General features: G+C 42.3%; 1 protein-coding gene across 1 annotated transcript in view; it reads right to left on the reverse strand.

The window, feature by feature from the left end:
- The window catches only part of LOC126282276 (probable peroxisomal acyl-coenzyme A oxidase 1), a 74,019-nt gene that overhangs the window by 39,378 nt on the left and 11,992 nt on the right, over positions 1-22,649 (reverse strand). Inside the window, exons 2-4 of the mRNA XM_049981918.1 lie at positions 15,554-15,710; positions 15,251-15,419; positions 6,586-6,709 (exon numbers count right to left, since the gene is read on the reverse strand). Of these exons, the coding sequence (XP_049837875.1) occupies positions 6,586-6,709; positions 15,251-15,419; positions 15,554-15,710 (450 nt within the window). The remainder of the gene's footprint in view (positions 1-6,585; positions 6,710-15,250; positions 15,420-15,553; positions 15,711-22,649) is intronic.

The raw sequence follows: 22,649 nt of genomic DNA on the forward strand, positions 1-22,649 counted from the left end.
AACAAATAGCAGTCTATTGTCTTTGTTTCGCTAATGAGACGATTCCTCTTTCTCTTTTTTTTAATTGTAAGTGGCAGTAGCGTGCACAAAAGCAAGCCATGCTGCAGGCGGCGACAGACCATAAACACTCATGATCAGAATTTGACAAACAATGCATGACACAGTACAGTAATGCATTTTCAGCTTAGAGTGACGTAAACACCTATAACAAAGAAAACGGCACTTATCAGATCAGAGAAAAATAAGCAATCAATTCAAACCAGACGAAGCACATGAAAAAGGAAGGGTACCCGTATAAATACGGACGGAGCACCTGACGCATAGCAATGGCTACCTGCTGAAGCGTAACTGCTAAGCTTACGACTCGAACCAAACCACTATAGCTGTATCATCATTCATTCGACCTAAATTATGTCTCATATTACAATGGACCAACTTTGTTTTGATTTGGAGGTGTGGCCTAAAACTTTTCTCTCCCCTTGAATTTAGAGTCTCAAATTTCAGGTGCGGCTCAGATTCGGGAAATTTTTTTTCCCTTGATTTCGAGTCTCATTTTTCAGGTGTGGCTTTGATTCGAATGCGGCTTAGATTCAAGTAAATACGGTAGACCTGACCTGTCCTGTCCTGCCCCAATGTCATCCTGCACTCCTGACATAACTATTGCTGGGGCCATGCTGCATTTTTGAGTCCAGTCCTGTCTATGATTCCATCCAGAGCAATGATGTGGCCTCAGTGCCAGCTGACTGTCTCCATAATCAATACTGGCTGCTAGATGCAGTCATGGGCCTTCTAGTGCCAGCTGGCATGATGTTCTCTGTAAGGATACTATAATTGATATGCTCGCCAGCAGGCACTAGCTGGTGAGCCTCACGTTCTAAAACATTCTGTGGTCTCTCACCTTTTTTCCAGCAGACAGGGTCCTGTCGTGTCATGGCAAGAGTATGAGTTAGTAGCGAGGACACGGTAGCAGTATTGGGGCAGACTCAGTCAAGTGAACATGTAGTGAAATAGCTGTGAATCAGAAATACACAAGGTGGATTATTATGTGTTTGATACTGCATTAAGGGAAATATTTCATTGAAACAGAAATGTTCCACCATCCATGGCTGTTTTGGAGTGTGACGACGATGAGGTCCCACACTCCGAGGAGCGTTGCGGACGATGCAGGAGACCCGCACCGCTGTACTAGGCAAGGTCCTAGTGGAGGTGGTTTGCCATTGCCTTCATCTGACTGTAATGGGGATGGATGATGATGATGATGATGATGATGATGATGATGATGATGCCCAGTCATCTCGAGGCAGGAAAAATCCCTGACCCGCCGGGAATTGAACCCGGGACCCCGTGCGTGGGAAGCGAGAACGCTACCGCAAGACCACAAATTTGTCAGTATTATCGAAGTTAATGGCTGATATAATTAGGCATGTTTTCCATTGTCATCAATGTCAGATATGTTATCTTTTATTCTAGAAGGATCTTAGCATCTCTCATTATAATTTTGGTGGTAAATAATTACAGATATGCCAAGTACAGTCCGGCAGCAATTTCATTTTTATGTGGTCTTGGCTGAAGTAAGCCACTTGTCCCCTAGTCTGATTGGTAACAATGAGAAATACGGTCAGAAAGCTTGAAATTATGGCTGGACAGCTTACATCTCAGGCATCAAACTAGGTCTGTTCTGGTGGGGCCTCCAGTAGATGTCAATGTCTAGCACTCCATTGACACCAGAGATCCTGGGTTAATCCCAGGCCATGCCAAACATGGCTTGTCATCACACAGCCTACCCACAGCTCGCACTGCTGGTTGCTTCTTTGTGGTGGGGCTGTGCTGACACAGTCTATGTCAGTAAGTCTGCTCCAGCTGGCTGTAGCTACAATTGTGGGTGGCATGTTCTGTCATCTCTATGGTTCCTGGATGCAGGCACTGGCCAATTCTGCTATACAGGATGGGCTGCCAATAAAAGCTGTTTAATTCAACACGGCCACCGAGTGAGATCACAGGTATTTTCTTCGTCCCCTAAAAGAACTTATTTAAGAAGAAATAGTGTCAAATTTAAACTTTCTTTGTTTCATATACTTGCTGTAGTGTCCGTTCTTGTCACACAACTGAATATTAACGACCCAGCAGAGCTTATTCTTGAAAAAACTTCATGTTATCTGGAGTCCCAATAATCGCAGCATAACCAGAAATTTTGCGCAATATAAACACAAAAAATTTTTATGCAAGTTTTCTTGATAGTGCAGAAATTATTTTAAAAAAAAGACAGACACTAGTTTCATCATTGTCTATTGTCTCAATAAAAGTGTAATTAAACATTTATAAATTGTATTTAACTAACACATTTTGTATTGTTTACTACTTAGACAGAAATGATCTAGGCCTGAATTTTCCGAGTTATAAATGTTTAATAACTTGACGCTTGATAACGTAAATTCTCTAAAAGCAAAGTAATTACTAATTCATTCTTCTGTCATTGTATCTCTAAATCGGCACAAAAACAACAACTGCACATAAGACCTTTGTTGTTGTTGGTTTTATTTATTTATTTATTATTTTTTTCGCGCACAGTCAATCTTGTGTCCTTGACCAATTTAAAACATTCTTTAAACTTAATTATTCTTTTGAAACTTACCATGAGTGAGAAATGTGGGAGCTATTATAGGTTAGTGAGTAGAAGGATTTGTTGCCAATCTTTGGGGGGGGGGGGGGGAGGGGAGGGGAGGGGAGGTGAGGTGAGGGGAGGGGGAGGTGAGGGGAGGAGGATGCAGTGGGGAGAATGTTGGGAGAACAGAAGAGGCTCTCTCCTGGAACTGCAGAGTATGCAGTAGGAACATTTTGATTGGGGAACAGGAAAGGAAAATCTGTGCCCTTCAGGCATAGTTGGTGGAAGCAAGGGAGGAACTGATAGGGATCAAGGGGGATAGGGGGGACGACGATGGTTGGGAACTGGCAGCTGGATGGAGGGTAGGAAGAAAAGAATACAATCTGACAGTTTATCATCAACACCAAATACAGATATCAACACTGCCAGAGTTAAGTCGAGAAGAGCCTCAGGTAGAATGAGGAGCAGGAAATATGCAGCACACTTCAACCAATGCCAAGAAGCCTAGGAATGTACAAAGTGTTAGGATGAAGAAAGTGCTACTACTAGGTAGTAGCCATGGGTGAGGTGTAGGCCCTCAGTTACAGGAAAGTTTAGGGACAGTGTACCAGGTTACAAGTATCTTCAAGCCAAATGCAGGGCTAAGTCATGTGATAGAGAACTTAGAGTCTTTATGTAAGGACTTTACGAAAGAGGTCCGTGTAATGATAGTGGGTGGGGTGGGAAACAGTTTGGACAAGGATGGGCCATATGACATAGGTGGTGACCTGGAAAAGATAGCTTCCCTGACTCATGGCACCAACGTACACTTTGTTGAGCTGTTCTGGAATCATGATCAACCACAGCTTGATGGAGCTGTGAGGCGAAGCAATGTGTGGTTAGGTATGGCCCTGAGGGCAGCCAACATCGCTCGTGTTTCTCTGGTGCCTGTTGGGACTATCAACAGATGGAGTTTCACTAGGCTTGGCCTACACCTAAGCAGGACTGGGAAGGGAAGACTGGTACAGTTGAAAGTGTAGGGGGTGAATATTGGGCCACAAATGGTCAAATACATGTGGTCATGGGTACGAATAGTAAGTCTTTTTCAGGATAAATCCAGACAACAGGTTACCCTGTCTAAAGAGTATCTCCAGCAGTTTAAAAAATACTGAAACAATCACACACAAGACAGATTTTAACACTCCAAATATCACAATACCAAATGTCACTAAGAAAAACAAACCATTGGAAAGAGTAACATGGGGCATTTCACTGACTTAACAATCCTCCATCAAAACATGCAATCAATAAAAAATAAAATACAACTATTAGAAGTTGAGTTCCAAACTTTGAACTGTACAGTAGTCTGTATTACTGAGCACTGGGGTAGAAACACAGAAATCCAACATGTAGTATTATCACTGTATGAAAGGGCAAACTCTTACTGCAGAACTGCTTCAGGGGGTGGAGGATCATGCATTTATATCAGGAAAGGAACACAGTTCAAATCAAGACATGATCTCAGTACAGTAAGTGAAGACACTCATTCTGAAATATCAGCTATTGAATTAAAAGGGCTTCATATCACCAAGAAATTAATCATTTTGTAAGTATATATATCTCCCAGTGGTAGTGTGGATACTTTTTTCAATAAATTAACAGAAGTTCTAGATAAAGTCTCAAGTACGAAGGTCAGCATAATTCTGTGTGCGGACATTAATATCAACATTAATATCATAAATGAATCTAGCAGCACTCTCATAAATATCCTTCAAAGTTTTGGAATGTTCCTATTGGTCAATAGTGCAACAAGGGTTACTACACTGACTGCATCAGTATTGACCATGTGACCACAAATATGGACTAGGAAAAATGAGATGTAGTTGTAAAAGATCTCTCACTATCAGACAATCTCTGTCAAATAACAACAGTAAAAATCAGGCAATGAATCATTCCTTAAACTACAAGCCTACAAATGACATCTATAAGAAATCTAAATTAAATATTTTTCAAAAGAACTAGCAAAACAAAGATGGGATGAAATGTATAAGGAAACCAATGTGAATACGAAATTCTCAACATTACTCAAACTGAACTTTGAAAAAGCAATTCCAAAAGTATGCATGTCTGTGTCAACATCTTACAAATACAGATGGATAACAGCAGGTATTAAGAAGTCCTCCTAAACACTTAAATACCTCAGTTCCATGAAAGAGAGTCGCAATGATCCAGAATTCTTAAATTTCTATCATAGATACAAAAAGATCTATAGGAAGGTGCTGATTTCTGCAAAAAAGTCATTTAATAATAAAATAATATATAATGCTGAGAATAAAAGCAAAGCAGTCTGGTATGTTATAAAAAAGGAAATGGGGAGAGGCAAACAAATGCAGAATAACATACTGCTAAGGGAGAGGGATAAGGTAATAAATGATCCACAACACTTAGCAAACTATATAAACGAGAATTTTTCAGGTAATGCAGAGAAGTTACAGCAAAAATTCCCCAAAGCAAATATAACACCTGTAAATAATGTTGCACTAAATACAATGATTCGCTTCCAACCACAGAGAATGAAGTCAATAAAACTGTTCAAAAACTAAAAAATAAAAAGTCAGTAGGCTTAGATGAAGTACAAACTTGTGTACTGAAACAATGCTTAGAGATTATACAAGGCCCCTTAACAAATATAATAAATGAATCCTTCACATCAGGGACATTTCCAGAGCAGTTTAAACAGGTCAGAGTTGTATCTTTGCTTAAAAAAGGTAATGCAGAAGACGTAGAAAATTACCAGCCCATTTCCCTGCTGTCACTATTCTCAAAAATAATAGAAGCAATTATGAAAGACAGATTAATGAATTACCTGAAGGAAGAAAATCTTTTAAGTGAATCACAGTTTGGTTTCCAAAGTGGCAAAAATATGGAGTCAGCCTTAGTAGAATTCACTAAAGTTGTACTTGATGCTCTTGACAAAGATATTTTTGGATCTTTCTAAGGCCTTCGATACAGTCGACCACAAGATTCTATTAAATAAATTAGAAGTATTATGAATAAGAGAGGTAGCAAATGACTGGTTTCGCTCATAACTAGCAGATAGATTACAAAGAGTAGAGATAACACATACTTCAAATAGATCTAAATGTTTAGTGAAAAACTTATCAGAATCAAAATACATTAATATAGGGGTTCCACAAGATAGCATATTAGGACCAATACTATTCCTGATACACATCAATGACTTTCCCAGTAATGTTAGACATGGTGAAAAAATTCTCTTCGCTGATGACAGGAACATTATAGTCACCCAGAAAACTTGAGAACTCCTTGCAGAGAAAGCAAATGAAACTCTCAAGGAAGTTTACGATTGGTCAACAAGCAATGAAATGACATTGAACATAAAGAAAATGAATGCTTTGAATTTCAGTTTGAAGAGGGGAAAATGATGACATTAAATTAAATGTAGATGGCACCTCTATAGACTGTGTAACAAATGTAAAATTTCTAGGAATGAATATGGATTCTCAGTTGAAATGGTGTGAACACACAAAGGTACTTGCAAACAGAATGTCATCAGCATGTTATCCCCTTAGAATCCTATCATCAGTATGTAACATGCAGTGTCTTTTAGTTACATACTATTCATGTGTACACTCAATTCTTAGCTAAGGCATTGTTTTTGGGGAACAAATGGACAAAATATGAACACAATTTTCAAACTCCAGAAGAGAGTCTCAAGGATAATAGCCAAAAATAGTAGTCGAACTCATCGTAAAGATCTGTTCAAAACACTTGGGATTTTAACTGCTCTGTGTGAATACATTTACCAATCAGTTGTACACATCAAAAATAAGGTAACAATATTTCAATCATGATATGATTTGAGAACATACATATATTTTTTATGATGATAATGTGTATGTTTATGCATGATGCATACTCTATTTATATCAACAAAACTTTTAAATATGCTAAAAGGTGAAGGAAATGAAACCATAACTTACATCCACCAGGCCACCATTTGTACGATGTTAATGTAGGAGAATTCAAAACAAATTCTTTAGTTTTAGGATCGTAATGTGCTGTTGTCTCCAGCCCTCTAATAAAAGTACCATGTCCCAATTCCGTCTGAAAATAATGAAAAATGAAAGATATAAAACTAAAATTAGGGAACTTCTAAGAGTTTCTTAACGTTTAAAATGAATGACTAACAATTACATAAATCTTAACTATCACATATTTGTCTATATTGTTCAGTGATCCATGCCTGTAAATTGTTGCACAAATCTTAACAAGTACTAATTCTAATTTTGCTATCTGATGTTTTCATAAAGCAATTTTTCCAGAAAAATCTACATCAACTAGCATCACAAAGAACTGGCAACATACAAACTTATAAATGAATGCACGAGGTGGCAACCTGTCATCAACAGTGCAGCTCTTCCATAATGTCAGCCTGACATCAGGATCCCTGTCAATACTGAAGCCGGGGAATGAGTGGGTTGGTTTAGTGATTAAAGGGACCAAACTATGAGGAAATCAGGCTGCCCCCCCCCCCCCCCCCCCACACACACACATGGAAAAGGCAAATCAACAAAAGTACACACCATAGAAGGGCCTAGTGACGAAACCCAAGGAAAGAAAATCTCAAGGTCTACCAAATATCAACAAAGCCTTGAGAAAGGAACAAGGAAGTAGAAAGAAAGGGGGGGAAGGAAGAAAAGTGAGTGAGGTGCTCTGTCTAGGGACCAGAAAGAGGCACAAAAGGCAAAAAGTGCGATGGGGGACATATCCCTGCAACTTACGAGTGGCACCCCATCCAAAAATACTAGGAAAAAACTACAGGAATGGACAGAGTGAGAGAAGCACAAGAAAACAGAGGAAGAACACCATGTCAAACAGAGCACGCAAAAAGGGGAAAGAAGAGGAGATAAGGAGATAAGTTGAGGACTGGGGCAGACTGTCAAGCCCAGACAGCTGCTGTCCTTTTGGGGCAGAGGAGGTAATAGGGTGTCCTGGCATCCCCTCAATGGCTAACAAGGATGAGGCATCATCCCTTAGAGAAGAACAATACAATCAGGTCAAACACTGAGGGATAGTCCATTAACACCACGGATAGCGAATCGGGAAGATTATGCGTCTGCTCCAGGGCAGCTACGTTAGGACAGTCCAGCATAATGTGGACTACTGTAAAATGGGCACCACAGTGACAGTGGGGCAGATCCTCACAATGGAGGAGATGATCACGAATCAGCAAAGTATGGCTGATGTGGAGCCGGTAAAGGAAGATGGAGTCCTCACAAGAGGCCTGCAAGGAGAACCTCCACAATGATGACACCATATTGGGGGGGGGGGGGGGGGGGGCGGGGGGGGAGATTCAAAGGTGACAACAGAGGTGAAGGCTTCCCAGTCTGCCTTGTTGAAAGCCCATCTGGATAGACGTCCGTGGGCATGATATCGTGGGAGTGACAGGAAGATGGGGAATTGGTCATTACCACACAGGATTTCATGTGCTCTCCAGTGGATAGATGGGAGAAGTCCTGGGCTGCAAAGTGATAAATCAATGGTCGAGTAACTACCATGAGCCACAATGAAATGTGTGGTGGCCCCAGTATTTAAGAGGCAGAGGTCGAACTGAGACAGTCAAGTTTCGACATCGCTGCCTCGGCCAGTAAGCACAGTGCCACCCTGCAAGGGGTTATGAGAGTTACAATCTCCTAAAAGTAGGAAAGGTTTAGGGAGTTGTGCAATCAGTGCAACCAATGTTTAGGGGTACTGCACCACCTGCAGGAAGATATACATTGCAGACAGTTATTTCCTGTGTTGTCCGTATCCGGACAGCCTCAGCTTCAAGATGAGTTTGAAGGGGCACAGGCTCACTACATACCAAGTTCACCTGACAGTCTATTATATTCGCTACAGTTCTTGTAATATCACCTGTAGCTGCAAAGGGTAGGCGTCCGCATCGCCGGGAAGCAGGTTTCCTGGAGGGCAACGCAGAAAGCAGGTGTAAAGCTTAACAATTGCCATAGCTGAGGCAGGTGGTGGAAGAAACCAGCACAGTTCCACTGGACTATAGTGTTATCATGAGGCTGGGATGGCATGGAACATTCGATGAGGCAGTTTACACCTCAGGGTCACCTGCCGCCATCGACTTTTTTCCTGAGCAGTCTATATTCATTGTGTCTGAGGGTCTGGCGAGATCTAGATCCTAAGCAGGCACCAGAATCTTCACCTTATCCTCAGAAGCAGAGCTTGTAGGTAGGGGTGGTGTGGGTGCCACTGCGCAATTCCCTTGGTCTTTTTGGGTTTCTCTCAGTGGGAGGGCTTCACTGATTCAGTCTCAGGGACTGGAGACAGCCACTGGCGGGTGTCACCTTTCCCACTAACAGAAACCTGGGAAAGGAGTGACCCAAGGGACCCCTTCCTAGCAAGAGGAAGACTTACACTTCTCCAGCTGAGAAGTGGGGACTGGTGTCTCCGATGGTTGGGGGGGGGGGGGGGGGGGGGGGCAGTGGTCCCAAGGTAGGTGGTGCAGAAGCAACATGAAAGGAAGTGCCCCTCACCATCAAGGGGGCAGGTGTAGTTTTCCAGCTCTGAGAGCTGACTGGAATATGTGGAACTGATGGGGCTACAACTGTTCTCATAGGCGGCATAAGAGGAGGTTATATCCACAGGATGGAGGCACTCAAATTTCCTTTTAGCCTCAGTGTAGGTCAGTCGGTCCAGCGTCTTATATTACATGATTTTCCTTTCTTGCTGAAAAATCCTGCAGTCTGGCAAGCAAGGGGAATGATGCTCTCCACAGTTGACACAGATGGGAGACGGGGCACATGGAGTACTGGGATGTGAAGGACGTCCACAATCTCGACATGTGACACTAGAAGTACAGCGGGATGACATATGGCCGAACGATCAACACTTAAATCACCACATCGAGGGAGGGATATTATGGCTTGACATCACAGCGGTAGACCATCACTGTGACCTTCTCGGGTAATGTGTCACCCTCAAAGGGCAAGATGAAGGCACTGGTGGCAACCTGATTATCCCTCAGACCCCTATGGATGCACCGGACGGAAGGAACACCTCGATGCTGTGTGTTGGCGTGCAGCTCCTCAACAGACTGCAAAAGGAGGTCACTGTGGAATATAATACCCTGGACCATACTTACGCTCTTATGTGGCATGATGGTAATGGAAACATTCGCCAGCATGTCACAAGCGAGTAATGCTTGTGACTCGGCAGAGGATACTGTTTTTATTAAGACTGACCCTGACAACATTTTGGACAAGCCCTCCACCTCCCCAAACTTATCCTCTAATTGCTCCACAAAAAACTGAGGCTTCATTGAAACAAAGGAACCCCATAACCCCTCGAACATATGAGGTACTAAGGCAAATAATGTTTGCTGCCATCCTTAGCCTGGTGTTCCTCCCATGCTGTGGCCAGGGAGGGAATGTTTTAGGGTCATCCTTCCTTGCATTGCACTGAGATGTGGAATACTTGGAGACTCCTGGTGTGTGATCACCAGCAAGTGATGACATGGTACGCTTCATCGCGCATCATCTGCTGTGATGCCACACACTCCGACTGGGGCGATCTCCATGGGCGACACCCAGCCACAGTAAAGGCCACCTGGCAGGATGGCCATTGCCAGGAGTCTCGATGCCCCAGGATAATGGACATCTACTCCTTGGCATACCTAACAACTACAGAGGTATTTTTTTAATCAGCGGTGTCGGTAAAATCTTCTTAGATATTGTTGAAAGGAAAGTGCGAGTATTAGTTGAGGACCAATTGGATGAAAATCAGTGTGGGTTTAGGCCTCTTAGAGGTTGTCAGGACCAGATCTTTAGCTTACGGCAAATAATGGAGAAGTGTTATGAGTGGAACAGGGAATTGTACCTATGCTTTATAGATCTATAAAAGGCATATGACTGGGTTCCTAGGAGGAAGTTATTGTCTGTTCTACTAGATTATGGAATAGGAGGCAAACTTTTGCAAGCAATTTAAGGTCTTTACATGGATAGTCAGGCAGCAGTTAGAGTTGACGGTAAATTGAGTTCATGGTTCAGAGTAGTTTCGAGGGTAAGACAAGGTTGCAACCTGTCTCCACTATTGTTCACATTATTTTTGGATCCTATGTTGAAAACAATAGACTGGCTGGGTGAGATTAAGATATGTGAACACAAAATAAGCAGGCTTGCATATGCGGACGACTTAGTTGTGATGGCAGATTCGACTGAAAGTTTGCAAAGTAATATCTCAGAGCTAGATCAGAAATGTAAGGACTATGGAATGAAGATTAGCATCTCCAAAACGAAAGTAATGTCCGTGGGAAAGAAGTATAAACGGACTGAGTGCCAAATAGGAGGAACAAAGTTAGAACAGGTGGACGGTTTCAAGTACTTAGGAAGCATATTCTCACAGGATGGCAACATAGTGAAAGAACTGGAAGCAAGGTGTAGCAAAGTCAATGCAGTGAGCACTCAGCTACGATCTACTCTCTTCTTCAAGAAGGAAGTCAGTACCAAGACTAAGTTATCTGTGCACTGTTCAATCTTTCGACCAACTTTGTTGTATGGGAGTGAAAGCTGGGTGGATTCAGGTTACTTTATCAACAAGGTTGAGGTTACGGATATGAAAGTAGCTAGGATGATTGCTGGTACTAGTAGATGGGAACAATGGTAGGACAGTGTCCACAATGAGGAAATCAAAGAAAAACTGGGAATGAACTCTATAGATGTAGCAGTCAGGGCGAACAGGCTTAAATGGTGGGGTCATGTTACACGCATGGGAGAAGCAAGGTTACCCAAGAGACTCATGGGTTCAGCAGTAGAGGGTAGGAGGAGTCGGGGCAGACCAAGGAGAAGGTACCTGGATTCGGTTAAGAATGATTTTGAAGTAATAGGTTTAACATCAGAAGAGCCACCAATGTTAGCACTGAATAGGGGAACATGGAGGAATTTTATAAGGGGGCTATGCTCCAGACTGAACACTGAAAGGCATAATCAGTCTTAAATGATAATGACTCCTTGGCATACGTGGGGAGTTAATGGTGCAGGTATCAGCAGAGCGATCCCTGTGTGGTCAGGGGGCTACAACCAACAGGGTACATGGCCGCCCCACCATAACAGACTGGCTACCATGCTGGATCTCAGGTGCAACCAAGCAAATTGGTCCATTATCATTGTCAGCGCAGAAAATTATAATGCACAGTGGATGGAGGAAATTGCACCTAGGAGGGTGACCACACCCAATGGCTGGTAAATGAGTGGAAGTGCAGACCCTCTTTGACGAAGGACACGAGAGGTCTCAGTGCATGATGGATGTGATGCACTATGTTAGGCGCCCTTTTCAATTGACTCGCTCTTCAGGAAAATTCGGAAAAAATGGAGGTCAAACCCGACAGGGGACCATCACATACAGGCCGAAGCATGAGAGACTCCTTTTAGTCGCCTCTTACAACAAGCAGGAATACCTCAGGCCTATTCTAACCCCCCGGACCAGTAGTGGTACGTAATGGGGAAGGGTTTCATCACCCGAAGCCAGCATGTCTGGCCCTAGTCCCAGGAGGAGGCTGGGGAGGGGAAGGTTTTGAGGAAGCAAATGTAGGAGCAGGGAGAGAACAGTTCCTACTGAAGACATGGTTATAGAAGAACATGGTGCTTTCTTGCTAAGCTCCACATTTCTGGCCACTCTTCTGTGGCCATCTTTTCAGACAGGAGTGGTTCTCTCTCAAGTGCTAAGTATCTGCCCAAGTACCACCCGCTCCGATAACAACTCACTCTGTAGGCACCACCCAGCTGCAGCAAGGGCTGCCTGGCACAGTAGTCATTGGCAGGAGTTCCAGTACTCCAAAAAGATGAGCTCCAATGCATATATAAGGTAGTACAGTTCAGGTATCAAAAGTGTGAGCCCTGTGTTGCCAGGGGGCTCAACCAGATAGATACATAACTGCCCCACGAGATGGACAGACTACACATCCTGGTGACCTTGCAGAAGGGGCAGGCCAATGGCAGGGAAGGACGGGGGAGAAGAAAACACTGAAGATGATAGGGATGGAGGTCAAACCCTAGGGGGCAACAGAAAGAGCTGAAAAAAAGGGAAAGTAAAAACATGGAAACACAAGGCAGCAAGGAATTGCAGAACTGAGGGAATAGGTGGGTATTCGTAGAGAAAAACACCACAGGAGAAAGAGGGTGCAGGAGGGGAGGGGAGGGGGGGGGGGGACTAGGTCGGGAAAGAGTGGGTATGGGGAAGCGAATGGGAAAGGCTGCAATAGCTCAGGGCCTCGTGCGTGCCGCCCATGTACCTACAAAAGAGGTGTGGGCCCCTTGAGGGCCCAGGATGTGAAGTCCAATATGCAGCAACTACCTTGAAGACAATACCAGCCATTTCCTCGCAAAATAGCTTTCCCCTTATAAATGTACACAATTCCTAAAAAACTAATATGATTGCGGTCTGAGGTCCTATGATGATGGTGTGGCCAGTAGAAATGGAGAACAAGTTTGGATTGTTTGATATTGGGTACGTAGATCAATTGTAACAGTTTTAAGTAATGACATCAGCATATCCCTGCAATGATTTAGAAAAAACCACAGAAAATCTAATCTTGAAGGTGCTACCTCAGTTCGTTAACTACAGCACTTGGTAAAATTTCTTATACTTTTCTCAGATGTGAAGTGCAGCCAACAGATAACATGTAAGTGAATGGATTTTTAATATTTGGGCTGGGAAAATATTTCCCTGGAACAAGAGTTGGTAAGGTGGATAGATGAGATGGAAATTATGACACTGGGCAATAACCCACTTGAGAAAGTTAAGGGAAATGAGTCAGTGATGGCTTTACCAATGGGCCATCTCATCTTTTGCCTGAAGTGGTCCAGCTAAAGGACTGTGGGCCTTCATATCTCTGAAATATAAGTCCACTCAATCACTATTCTACTTCCCATTGTAGCCATGCTAAGGATGACAGAGTTCATACACAATGTTGTAAGTGGTTCAACATGAACAGCCTAAGCACACACTATGTCACCAATCACTACATGTTGGTTGTTATGAATGATCTATCTGCTGGCAAAATATGTGGACATAATTTTAACATGGTACAAAGCAAACTGATATTTACAACTTCATTGTTTACTTAAACTTATATCTATGTGAAAAGTAATTATTGGGAATGCAATGTATGTTCTGGTTCACTTTGTTTACATTTGTGATGTCAGATGTACAAGGTCATTGATCTAGAAATGTTACCAGCCTTATCAGTGATGTTGCGATCCTTACCGGTGGCAAGCCACACCCCAATTCCACCTCCCCCTCCCCTATCTCCAACGAATCACAGCAAAGTATTAAAAATGAAAGATCCAATCAAAACAATCCAAAATGGTGGAAATAGCCCAATTGTGTTAGTACGAAATTTAAAATCTCTCATCTCTCCAGCCAATTACAGCAAAGTATTCAAAGGAGGCAGCCAGTTGGAAAGTAGTTTTAATAAATAATTGAATTTTTAAAAATCCAACTAGTCCAATTGTGGAACTTCCTGTCAGATCAAAACTGTGTGCCGGACTGAGACTCAAACTCGGGATCGTTTCCTTTCGCGGGCAAGTGCTCTACCAACTGAGCAACCCAAGAACGACTCACGCCCCATCCTCACAGCTTCACTTCTGCCAGCACCTCATCTCCTACCTTCCAGACTTCACAGAAGCTCTCCCGTGAACCTTGCAGTCTAATTGTATTTGAATTATAGTGCGCTCTGACACTGAAGTGACCTTCAAGGTAATCACATGATCATGCACGTCATGCATACATCATAAATGACCTCGACATATACACGCATAAAGTCATCATTTTTATTAGTGACATCATCACTCAATAAAATTAATCAATCAACTAATAAAATACCTTTAAAAAATCCTCTCTCTCAACTGCATTTTATAACCACCCTCCCTTTCCTCTCTCCAACCAATCAGAGTGTAGTATTAAAATGATTTGTAAAACTGGTGACAGTCAACAGTGAAAACTACTTAAATCAGACTGAAAGTCAAAGATATAATTGTTATTTCTGTGTAACACACACCTCTGGTATAAAAACAGTGCCAAGCTCCGTACTTATTATTTCCAAACGATATTTACCTCTGGTGTAAAAATGGTGTCAAAGTCACAATATTTGTGTACATGTACATACCTCTGACATAATATTAAGTGATGCCATGCTCAGACATGCACAATGTACATAAAATGGTGCACATGCACACGTATGTATTTCAAATGTTAAATTTTGTACTCCTTACCCACAAAACCTGTCTGCATTTGTACATCAAAAAATACTGTACTTGTTAAACTCATTTGTGACCCCTCTCATGCGAAGTAATCACCCCCCCCCCCCCCCACTCCCCTTTCACTTCCACACATAAAAACTGTGGCAAGTTACCTTTTCATTGTAATATGTTACTGAGGGAATGAAACGAAAAACACTAACATACTTGGTTAGCATCCACATACCAATAACATATATGTGTACTAAAAGAATGTTGATTTCAAAATTAATTTTCTGTCTAGTAACTTCAGAATGTCTTTCAATGTACACTATAATTGCTATGCATATGCTTCTTTTTACACATCAGTACATGAAAAAAATTACAAAGCTAGCAGAAGAAATACCTGCGCGTATGTTCCAATGATGTCGCAATTCCATGCTCTTCCAACCCAATATGCCTGTTGTTCCACATTTCCTTGGCCCATAATTGTTGGAATAAACATGACGAAGTGAAGCGCAAATGGATTTCCATCATTCAGAACCGCACTGCCAAGCATACCACCCAAAACTTGCCTAAAAGAGAAAAATAGTGTTAATATTTAATAGAAAGATATTCAAAATGGAACTTTGTCCTTATTGCTACATATAATTTAAGGAGAGTTTATGGTGTTTTTTTGGAAGTAGATTCAGCATTTTACAGTACATACCTGTAACCATCAACACTTCCACCTCCTCCACTGGACTCATTTACTTTCTTGAATAATGCACAAGCCTTCTTAATAGAATTCTCAAACTTCTCCTTGTGGCTCAGATATTCATTAGGAACGTCATCTCTAAGTTCTGCATCCGACAGGAAGAACTGTTCTGCAAGTTTAAACAAAAGCCTATAAGATTCACAACAAATCAAAGACTTAAAAAGTATATTTTACTTTTTAATAATAGTGTTCAAAAGTCCACCAGCAGTACCTAGTGAATGGATTGAATAGCTGAGTAGTTGCTGCTGCTAGTCGCAAGCCTGAACAAGAAGGGTATAGAGAGCATTAAGGAAACATCACAAGGCAGCTTCTGCAGTTAAAAATCAAAGCTGCCAAGAGATACCTAATGCACTGTTGTATTTCACTAATGATATCTAATATTGTCAGATGTCATGCTGAAAGTGTGCCAGTAAAGACATACTGAATCTTTAGGCCCAACACTTAACATCTCAGAGTGTCTAGTTTTGTGCCATGCCTTTATGACAATGTACTTCCTGTACCAGGACGAATATCATGACATGACAGAAGGCACAGTAACGGTATTCCATTGTCTCCAGCTGTTGTGAACTACTTCATGGGGTACAATGATAAGCTAGCCTGAACTCAGTGATGCTGCATGTATTGCTTGCTTCGCTATGTTGATGACATTCTAATGATATGACCTGATGGTGCAAATGCACTGCAGTGGTTCATCAGTCACATGCATGGTGTCCATCAAAATATTAAATTTACTATTGAGATTGAGAGGAATGGCAACCTACCCTTCTTGCATGTTTTAGATGAGTGAAGGCAGGAGCCTGGGGATGATCATTAGAGAAAACCAATGCACAGTGAACAGTACTTGAGCACAAACAGCTTTCACCACCCAGTACATGAGAAAGTGATAATTAACATGTCAGTATGCAGAGCAAGGTTATTTTTCACAATAATCATCTACAGTGTAGAATGAAATTTTCGCTCTGCAGCAGAGTGTGCACTGATATGAAACTGCCCAGCAGATTAAAACTGTGTGCCAGACAAACTAGAACTTGGAACCTTTGCCTTTCGTGGACAAGTGCTCTACCAATGAGCTACCCTAACACGACTCTCAATCCGCCCTCACAGTTTTACTTCCTCCAGTACCGTAACTCCCACCTTCCAGACTTCATAGAAGCTCTCCTGCAAAACTTGCAAGATTATCACTCCTGGAAGAATGGATATTGTGGAGACATGCAAGTTCCACAGGAGAGCTTCTGTAAAGTTTGCAAGGTAGGATACAGTAATGCTGTGAGGTTGGGCTGTGAGTCGTACTTGGTTAGCTCAGTTGGTAGAGCATGTACCCACAAAGGGAAAAGGTCCCGAGTTGTAGTTTTGGTCCTGCACACAGTTTCAATCTGCCAGGAAGTTTCATATCAGTGCACACAAAGCTGCAGAGTAAAAATTTCGTACTGGAAACATCCCCCAGGCTGTGGCTAAGCCATGTCTCTGCAATATCCCTTCTTCTACTCTTGCAAGTTTCACAGGATATCTTCTGTGAAGTTTGGAAAGTAGGAGACAAGCTACTGGCGGAAGTATAGCTGTGAGGATGGGTTATGAGTCATGCTTGGGTAATTCGGTCGATACAGCACTTGCCCATGAAAGGGAAAGGTCCCGAGTTTGAGTATTGCTACAGCACACAGTTTTAATGTGCCAGGATGTTTCATCTACCATCTAAACTGCAGCATTTAAAGACAATGTGTCAGGGAAAATGGTTATAGCAACTGGGACACAACAAATGGCTTCAGGCGCCACCAACATAGGACACCCCATGAATAGCAAAAAGAAGCCAAGTTTGAGAAGTTGGCCATAACTGAACATTGCCTGGAAAACAGACACAGAATACTATTTGGAAGGATGAGTTTCTTGGCTTATACATCGCCATTTTGGGTTTTCATCATAAAGGAGGCCAAAATTAGAATAAACCAAAATTTTAATGGGGCCTGGGGTACACTTGGTAGGTCAGGGGGATGGACTTTGGACATTGAACGAAAGCAAGGACAGGTTATTTGAATGATTGTGGATGAGGGGGGTGGGGGGGGGGGGGGGGGGGAGGGCAACAGTTCCGAATGTGGTGACTGCTTCTCCTGCTACTGATGTCACTGGTTTCACAGTAGGCTAGATCTCGTATGAGTGCCTAATTCACCTTCCTGCACTTGTGCACTTTGGTCCTCTCTGGAAAGTTCCACTCACTGCTATCACACCTATATAAGTAGCACACCATCTCAGCACCAGTAATTGGTGGCTCTTTTTCCCTGTTGATGACTTTAACGATAGCCATCAAAAGCTCAAGTGTTCTATTTGAAGTGACGCTTATATACCAAACAGATTTTATGAGTATTTGTATGAGCAGGAGTTGATCAGTTCCCACTGTGGCTCATTGATATTATAGTCATTTTTGTTTTGGAAAGTTCACAATTTACATTTCTCAACATTTAAAGCAAGCCATCAGTCTTTGCACCACTTTGAGATTTTATCAAGGTTTGACTGTATATTTGCACAGCCTCTTTCAAAGAGTTATTTTGATACATAACTGCAACATTTATGAAAAGTTTGAGGTTATATTAACATTATCTATAGGGTCATTAAGTACAATATGAAGAGCAAAGGACATTTTCCCCTCACACATCCGAAGTTACTTCTACATCTGTTGATTGTTCATCCAAGATAACATGCATTCCTTTAGTTATGCATGCCTATCTTCTAGGCTTCTTCCAAGGTGTGATTAGTAGATTGTTAGCTATTGACTGCTATAATTGATTATTTACATGTTTTCTTTTATAAGAGAGCTCTCAAATTCTTTAACTTAATTCCTGGTTTATCTTTTAACTACTGTATACAAAGATTTAATTTTACTATCTGAGTAACTAATTTAAGACATTATTCAAATTTATTTCTGTAATGTTTTGATCAATATCCATATGACAGCACAATATTTCTTGTAATATACAATTAGTTTTCTGTTTTTCCTAACTATTTGATAAAATCTCCTTCTCCGTGCACATAATTCGGCATCTTAGTGTTCAAAGACGAGCATGCTACAATTGAGGCCATTTTGGAAAAAGCGAAAATCAGTTATTGATCAGTTTTCAACATAATGCACAATATTTTGAACACTACAAAGGCTGCTGCGCACTGGATTGTGTAACTCCTCTCAACCATTCAAAAAGCCATCCAAATGGAAGCCGCAGTGGAAATGTTACAGTTATGTCAAGCCAATCAGGATGGCGTCTTTAGCTTCTGTGTAATTCTGGATATTTCCTGGCAATATACTGTACAATGTTCTAATAATAAATGTGTGTGGTTCCAGTTTTTATTGAAAAACATATTTTTTACCAGTTTCAGATTATAAATATATATGTTTCTAGCTCTGTCTAATAAAGCATGGTGGTTTTTTAAGCCGAGCTTCCAAATGATTGCAGATTTTTCACTGTTTAAGCCCTTCCCTCTTCACTGCAGATATAGCATAAGTCCTATGATGTACAAAACTGGGTTTTGTAGTTCAAGCAAAAATAATATATCCATAGATCGATACTTTTCGTCTTTATCATCATGTCACAGCTCCAGTTCCCTGGGTGCAAGTGAAAAGCCTTTTACACCGTTCTTTATTGTTCTACAGCTCTTCCTCATGAACCCCATCCCAAAGGAGAACACTTTTGTCACAAGGTCCTCCTTTACTAAGTCGATTCTTGGCTGTCTGAAAGGTCTTTTCTGGTTTATAATCATTTCAAGGAATTCCTTGGCTTTCCTGTTTCCTTCCATCTGTTTTGCATTATCATGCCATCTTAATCTTGACTCATTCAGTTTTTCCAGTACACTGAGTTTACCTCTGCATGCATTCTCTTGCTAACAACTTCATTTCAGCAGCTTTGTTGCTTTTAGTCTGTAAAAAATTTCAGTAATGGATTGCAAACTGGGCATGGGAAATGTGATTTATTCTGACACTATACATTAATCATGTTCACAACTAAGTCTTTGATCTCCTTACAATCCAAGAAAGCTGTAGCACTATCAATATCAGCACTTGGAGCAGACTTTTAACTAAAGTGCCAGATATATTTCACAAAGTCTACAAAATGTTTTAAATGGGTAAGTTGTATTAGATTGAAACCCTTTCCATTTGTAGCAGGAAGAAGAAAGTGTGTATAAAGTATTCTCTGTTTCCTAAGAGTTCAAGCTTTTAATCCCCACTATTAGTTACACAAGGCCTCCACATTAGCAGCTTCACCAGTCAGCTGCTCCTGGTGGTGATTGTTGGGGAAGCCATCGATTGCTTGGTTGGTTGGTCGGTTTGTTTGGGATATAAAGAGACCAAACTACAGGGTCATCAGCCCCTTTTTCCTGATGCAAACAAGGTTCCAGGTACAAAAACATGCAACACCACACCTAAAAAGAAAACAAATGGAACGAACAAAAAATGAGGAAAACATATACCACAAGGAAAAATAGAAGAAGGTATTAAAACCATAGAGCAGATGGTCTGGGCTGGCTGATCACAATAATAAAAGAGGATGTGCCAGCCACTCTGCAACATATTAAAATGTCCACCCCAAACAGACAAGGTGAGACAAACACATGTAAGGAAAAGACGACCACAAAGACAAACAAATGCAAAGAAAGTGCAACAGAGTTAAAATGGATGGAGAGTGGCGACCTCAGAGAGAAGGCTAAATGCCCGTCCTTAGATGGTACAATAAAATTCCCCTCCTGAATAAAACGTAAAACTAAATCTGCTGTTGTGGCACTGTCGCCCAACACCAAAGATACGGTGCTGGGAAGGTTAAAAGTCCACTGCAGAGTGGCTAAAAGTGGGCAGTCCGGCAAAGACGTGAACGACAGTCATATATGAGCCACAGTGACACTGAGGTGGGTCATCACAACAGAGAAGGTAGCCATTTGTTAGCCATGTATGGCCAATGCGGAGCCAGCAAAGAACCACAGAGTCCCTGTGAGATACGTGCATGGAGGTCTTCCACACATTTGTAGTCTCCTTAAGGGCACGCCGTTTGTTGTGTGTACTGAGATTATGCCATTTCGTCTCCCAAATCTGAAAACCCTTGCGGTGTAAAAATGATCACAGGTCAGGTACAGGGATGCAGATCTCCAGAAGCAGTTTCCGTGCAGCCTGTTTGGCCAGCCTGTTGGCTAGTCCATTTCCTGGGATTCCAACATGGTCTGGGGTCCACACAAACACGCAATGACTGGACTGTTCCAGGACATAAATGGACTCCTGGATGGTTGCTACCAAAGGATGGGGGGGGGGGGGGGGGGGGTAGCACTGGTCGATAGCTTATACGCTACTCAAGGACTCAGTACACAGAAAAAAATGACTCACCAGGGCATGAGCAGATGCACTCAAGAGCACGAGAAATGGCTGCTAGCTCTGCAGTGAAAAAACTGCAGCCATCTGGCAAGGAGTGCTGTTCAAGTTGTCCTCCATGAACATACGCAAAGCCAACGTAAGCATCAGCCATCGAAACACTTCATGGTCCCGGTACATGTCAAGAATCAAGAGGAAATGACAGCAGATAGCTGTTGGGTTAAATGAGTCCTTAGGACCATGTGAAAGGTCCAGGCGAAGCTTCGGCCTAGGCATACACCATGGAGGTGTACATGAATGGACCTAGAGTATAAGTGGTAAAGGCAAGGACTCCACTGCCGACAGAAGAGATCGGGCACGAACCGCAATCATAAGCCCTGACCTTAGCCTCTGATGTGGGAGATGAACCACCGTGGATGGGGAAAGGAGACAGTAATTTGGATGCTTAGGAGAACTATGAATATGTGCAATGTAACTGGCGAGCAGTTGTGCACACCTAACCTTCAATGGAGGGACTCCCTCCACCAGGATGCTGTCACCTGATCCGTCCTGAAAGCTTCTGTTACCAGTTGAATGCCAAAGTGGTGCACTGGGTCAAGTAAACGCAACAATGAGGGCACCAACGAACCATAAACAAGACTCCCATAGTGTAGGCCGGATTGAACACGGGCTCTGTAGAGCTCCAGCAGTGTAAAGCGATTAGCACCCCAGTTGGTACTGCTCAGACAGTGGAGGGCATTGAAGTGCTGCCAGCAGTTCTGCTTCAGCTGATGAAGATGAGGAAGCCAAGTCAATCAGGCATCAAAAACCAGTTCTAAAAATCGATATGTCTCTACTACAGTGAGTGGATAGTCATTAAGGTAAAGTTCTGGTTCCAGATGAATGGTACAACACCGACAGAAGTGCACGACTTTGCGGCTGAAAACTTGAAGCCGTAGGCTAGAGCCCATGACTGCAACTTGTGGATGGCTCCCTGTAGGCGATGCTCAGCAACACCAGTACTGGAGGAGCAGTACGAAATGCAGAAGTCGTCTGCATGCAGAGAAGGTGAGACCGATGGCCTGACAGCTGCTGCTAGACCGTTAATGACCACTAAAAAATAGAGAGACTCTCAATACAGAGCCATGCAGGACCCCATTCTCCTGGATATGGGGGAACTATGGGAGGCACCAACTTGGACACAGAAAAGTAAAAAATGACAGGAAATTTTAGATAAAAATTGGGTGTGGGCCCCAGAGACCCCACTCACATAATGTGGCAAGGATATGATATGATGTTGCCAGGTCATGTCCTAAGCTTTTCGTAAATCAGAAAAGACAGCAATCAGGTGTTGGCGTCTGGAAAAGACTGTTTGGATGGCAGACTCGAGTGAAACTAGATTATCAATGGTAGAGCAATCGTGCCAGAAACCACCCTGGCATGGAGCCACATGACTCCAGAACCCAACACAACCACCAACTTACCATATGTTCTAACAGCTTACAAAGAACATTGCTGAGGCTGATAGGCCGATAGCTATCCACATCAAGCTGGTTTTTAGCAGATTTGAGCACTGGATTGATGGGAAGACGCCATCGCACCAGATCCAGTTGAAAATGATGAAGATAAGTTACTTGTAGTCAGACGAGAGATGTTTGTTCATCTGACTGTGGATATGATCTGATCCATGTGCTGTGTCGGGGCAATGTGCAAAGATGCTGAGGAGCTCCCACT

The sequence above is a fragment of the Schistocerca gregaria genome, chromosome 1, assembly GCF_023897955.1.
Source record: "Schistocerca gregaria isolate iqSchGreg1 chromosome 1, iqSchGreg1.2, whole genome shotgun sequence".
In the NCBI taxonomy this organism is placed as follows: domain Eukaryota; kingdom Metazoa; phylum Arthropoda; class Insecta; order Orthoptera; family Acrididae; genus Schistocerca; species Schistocerca gregaria.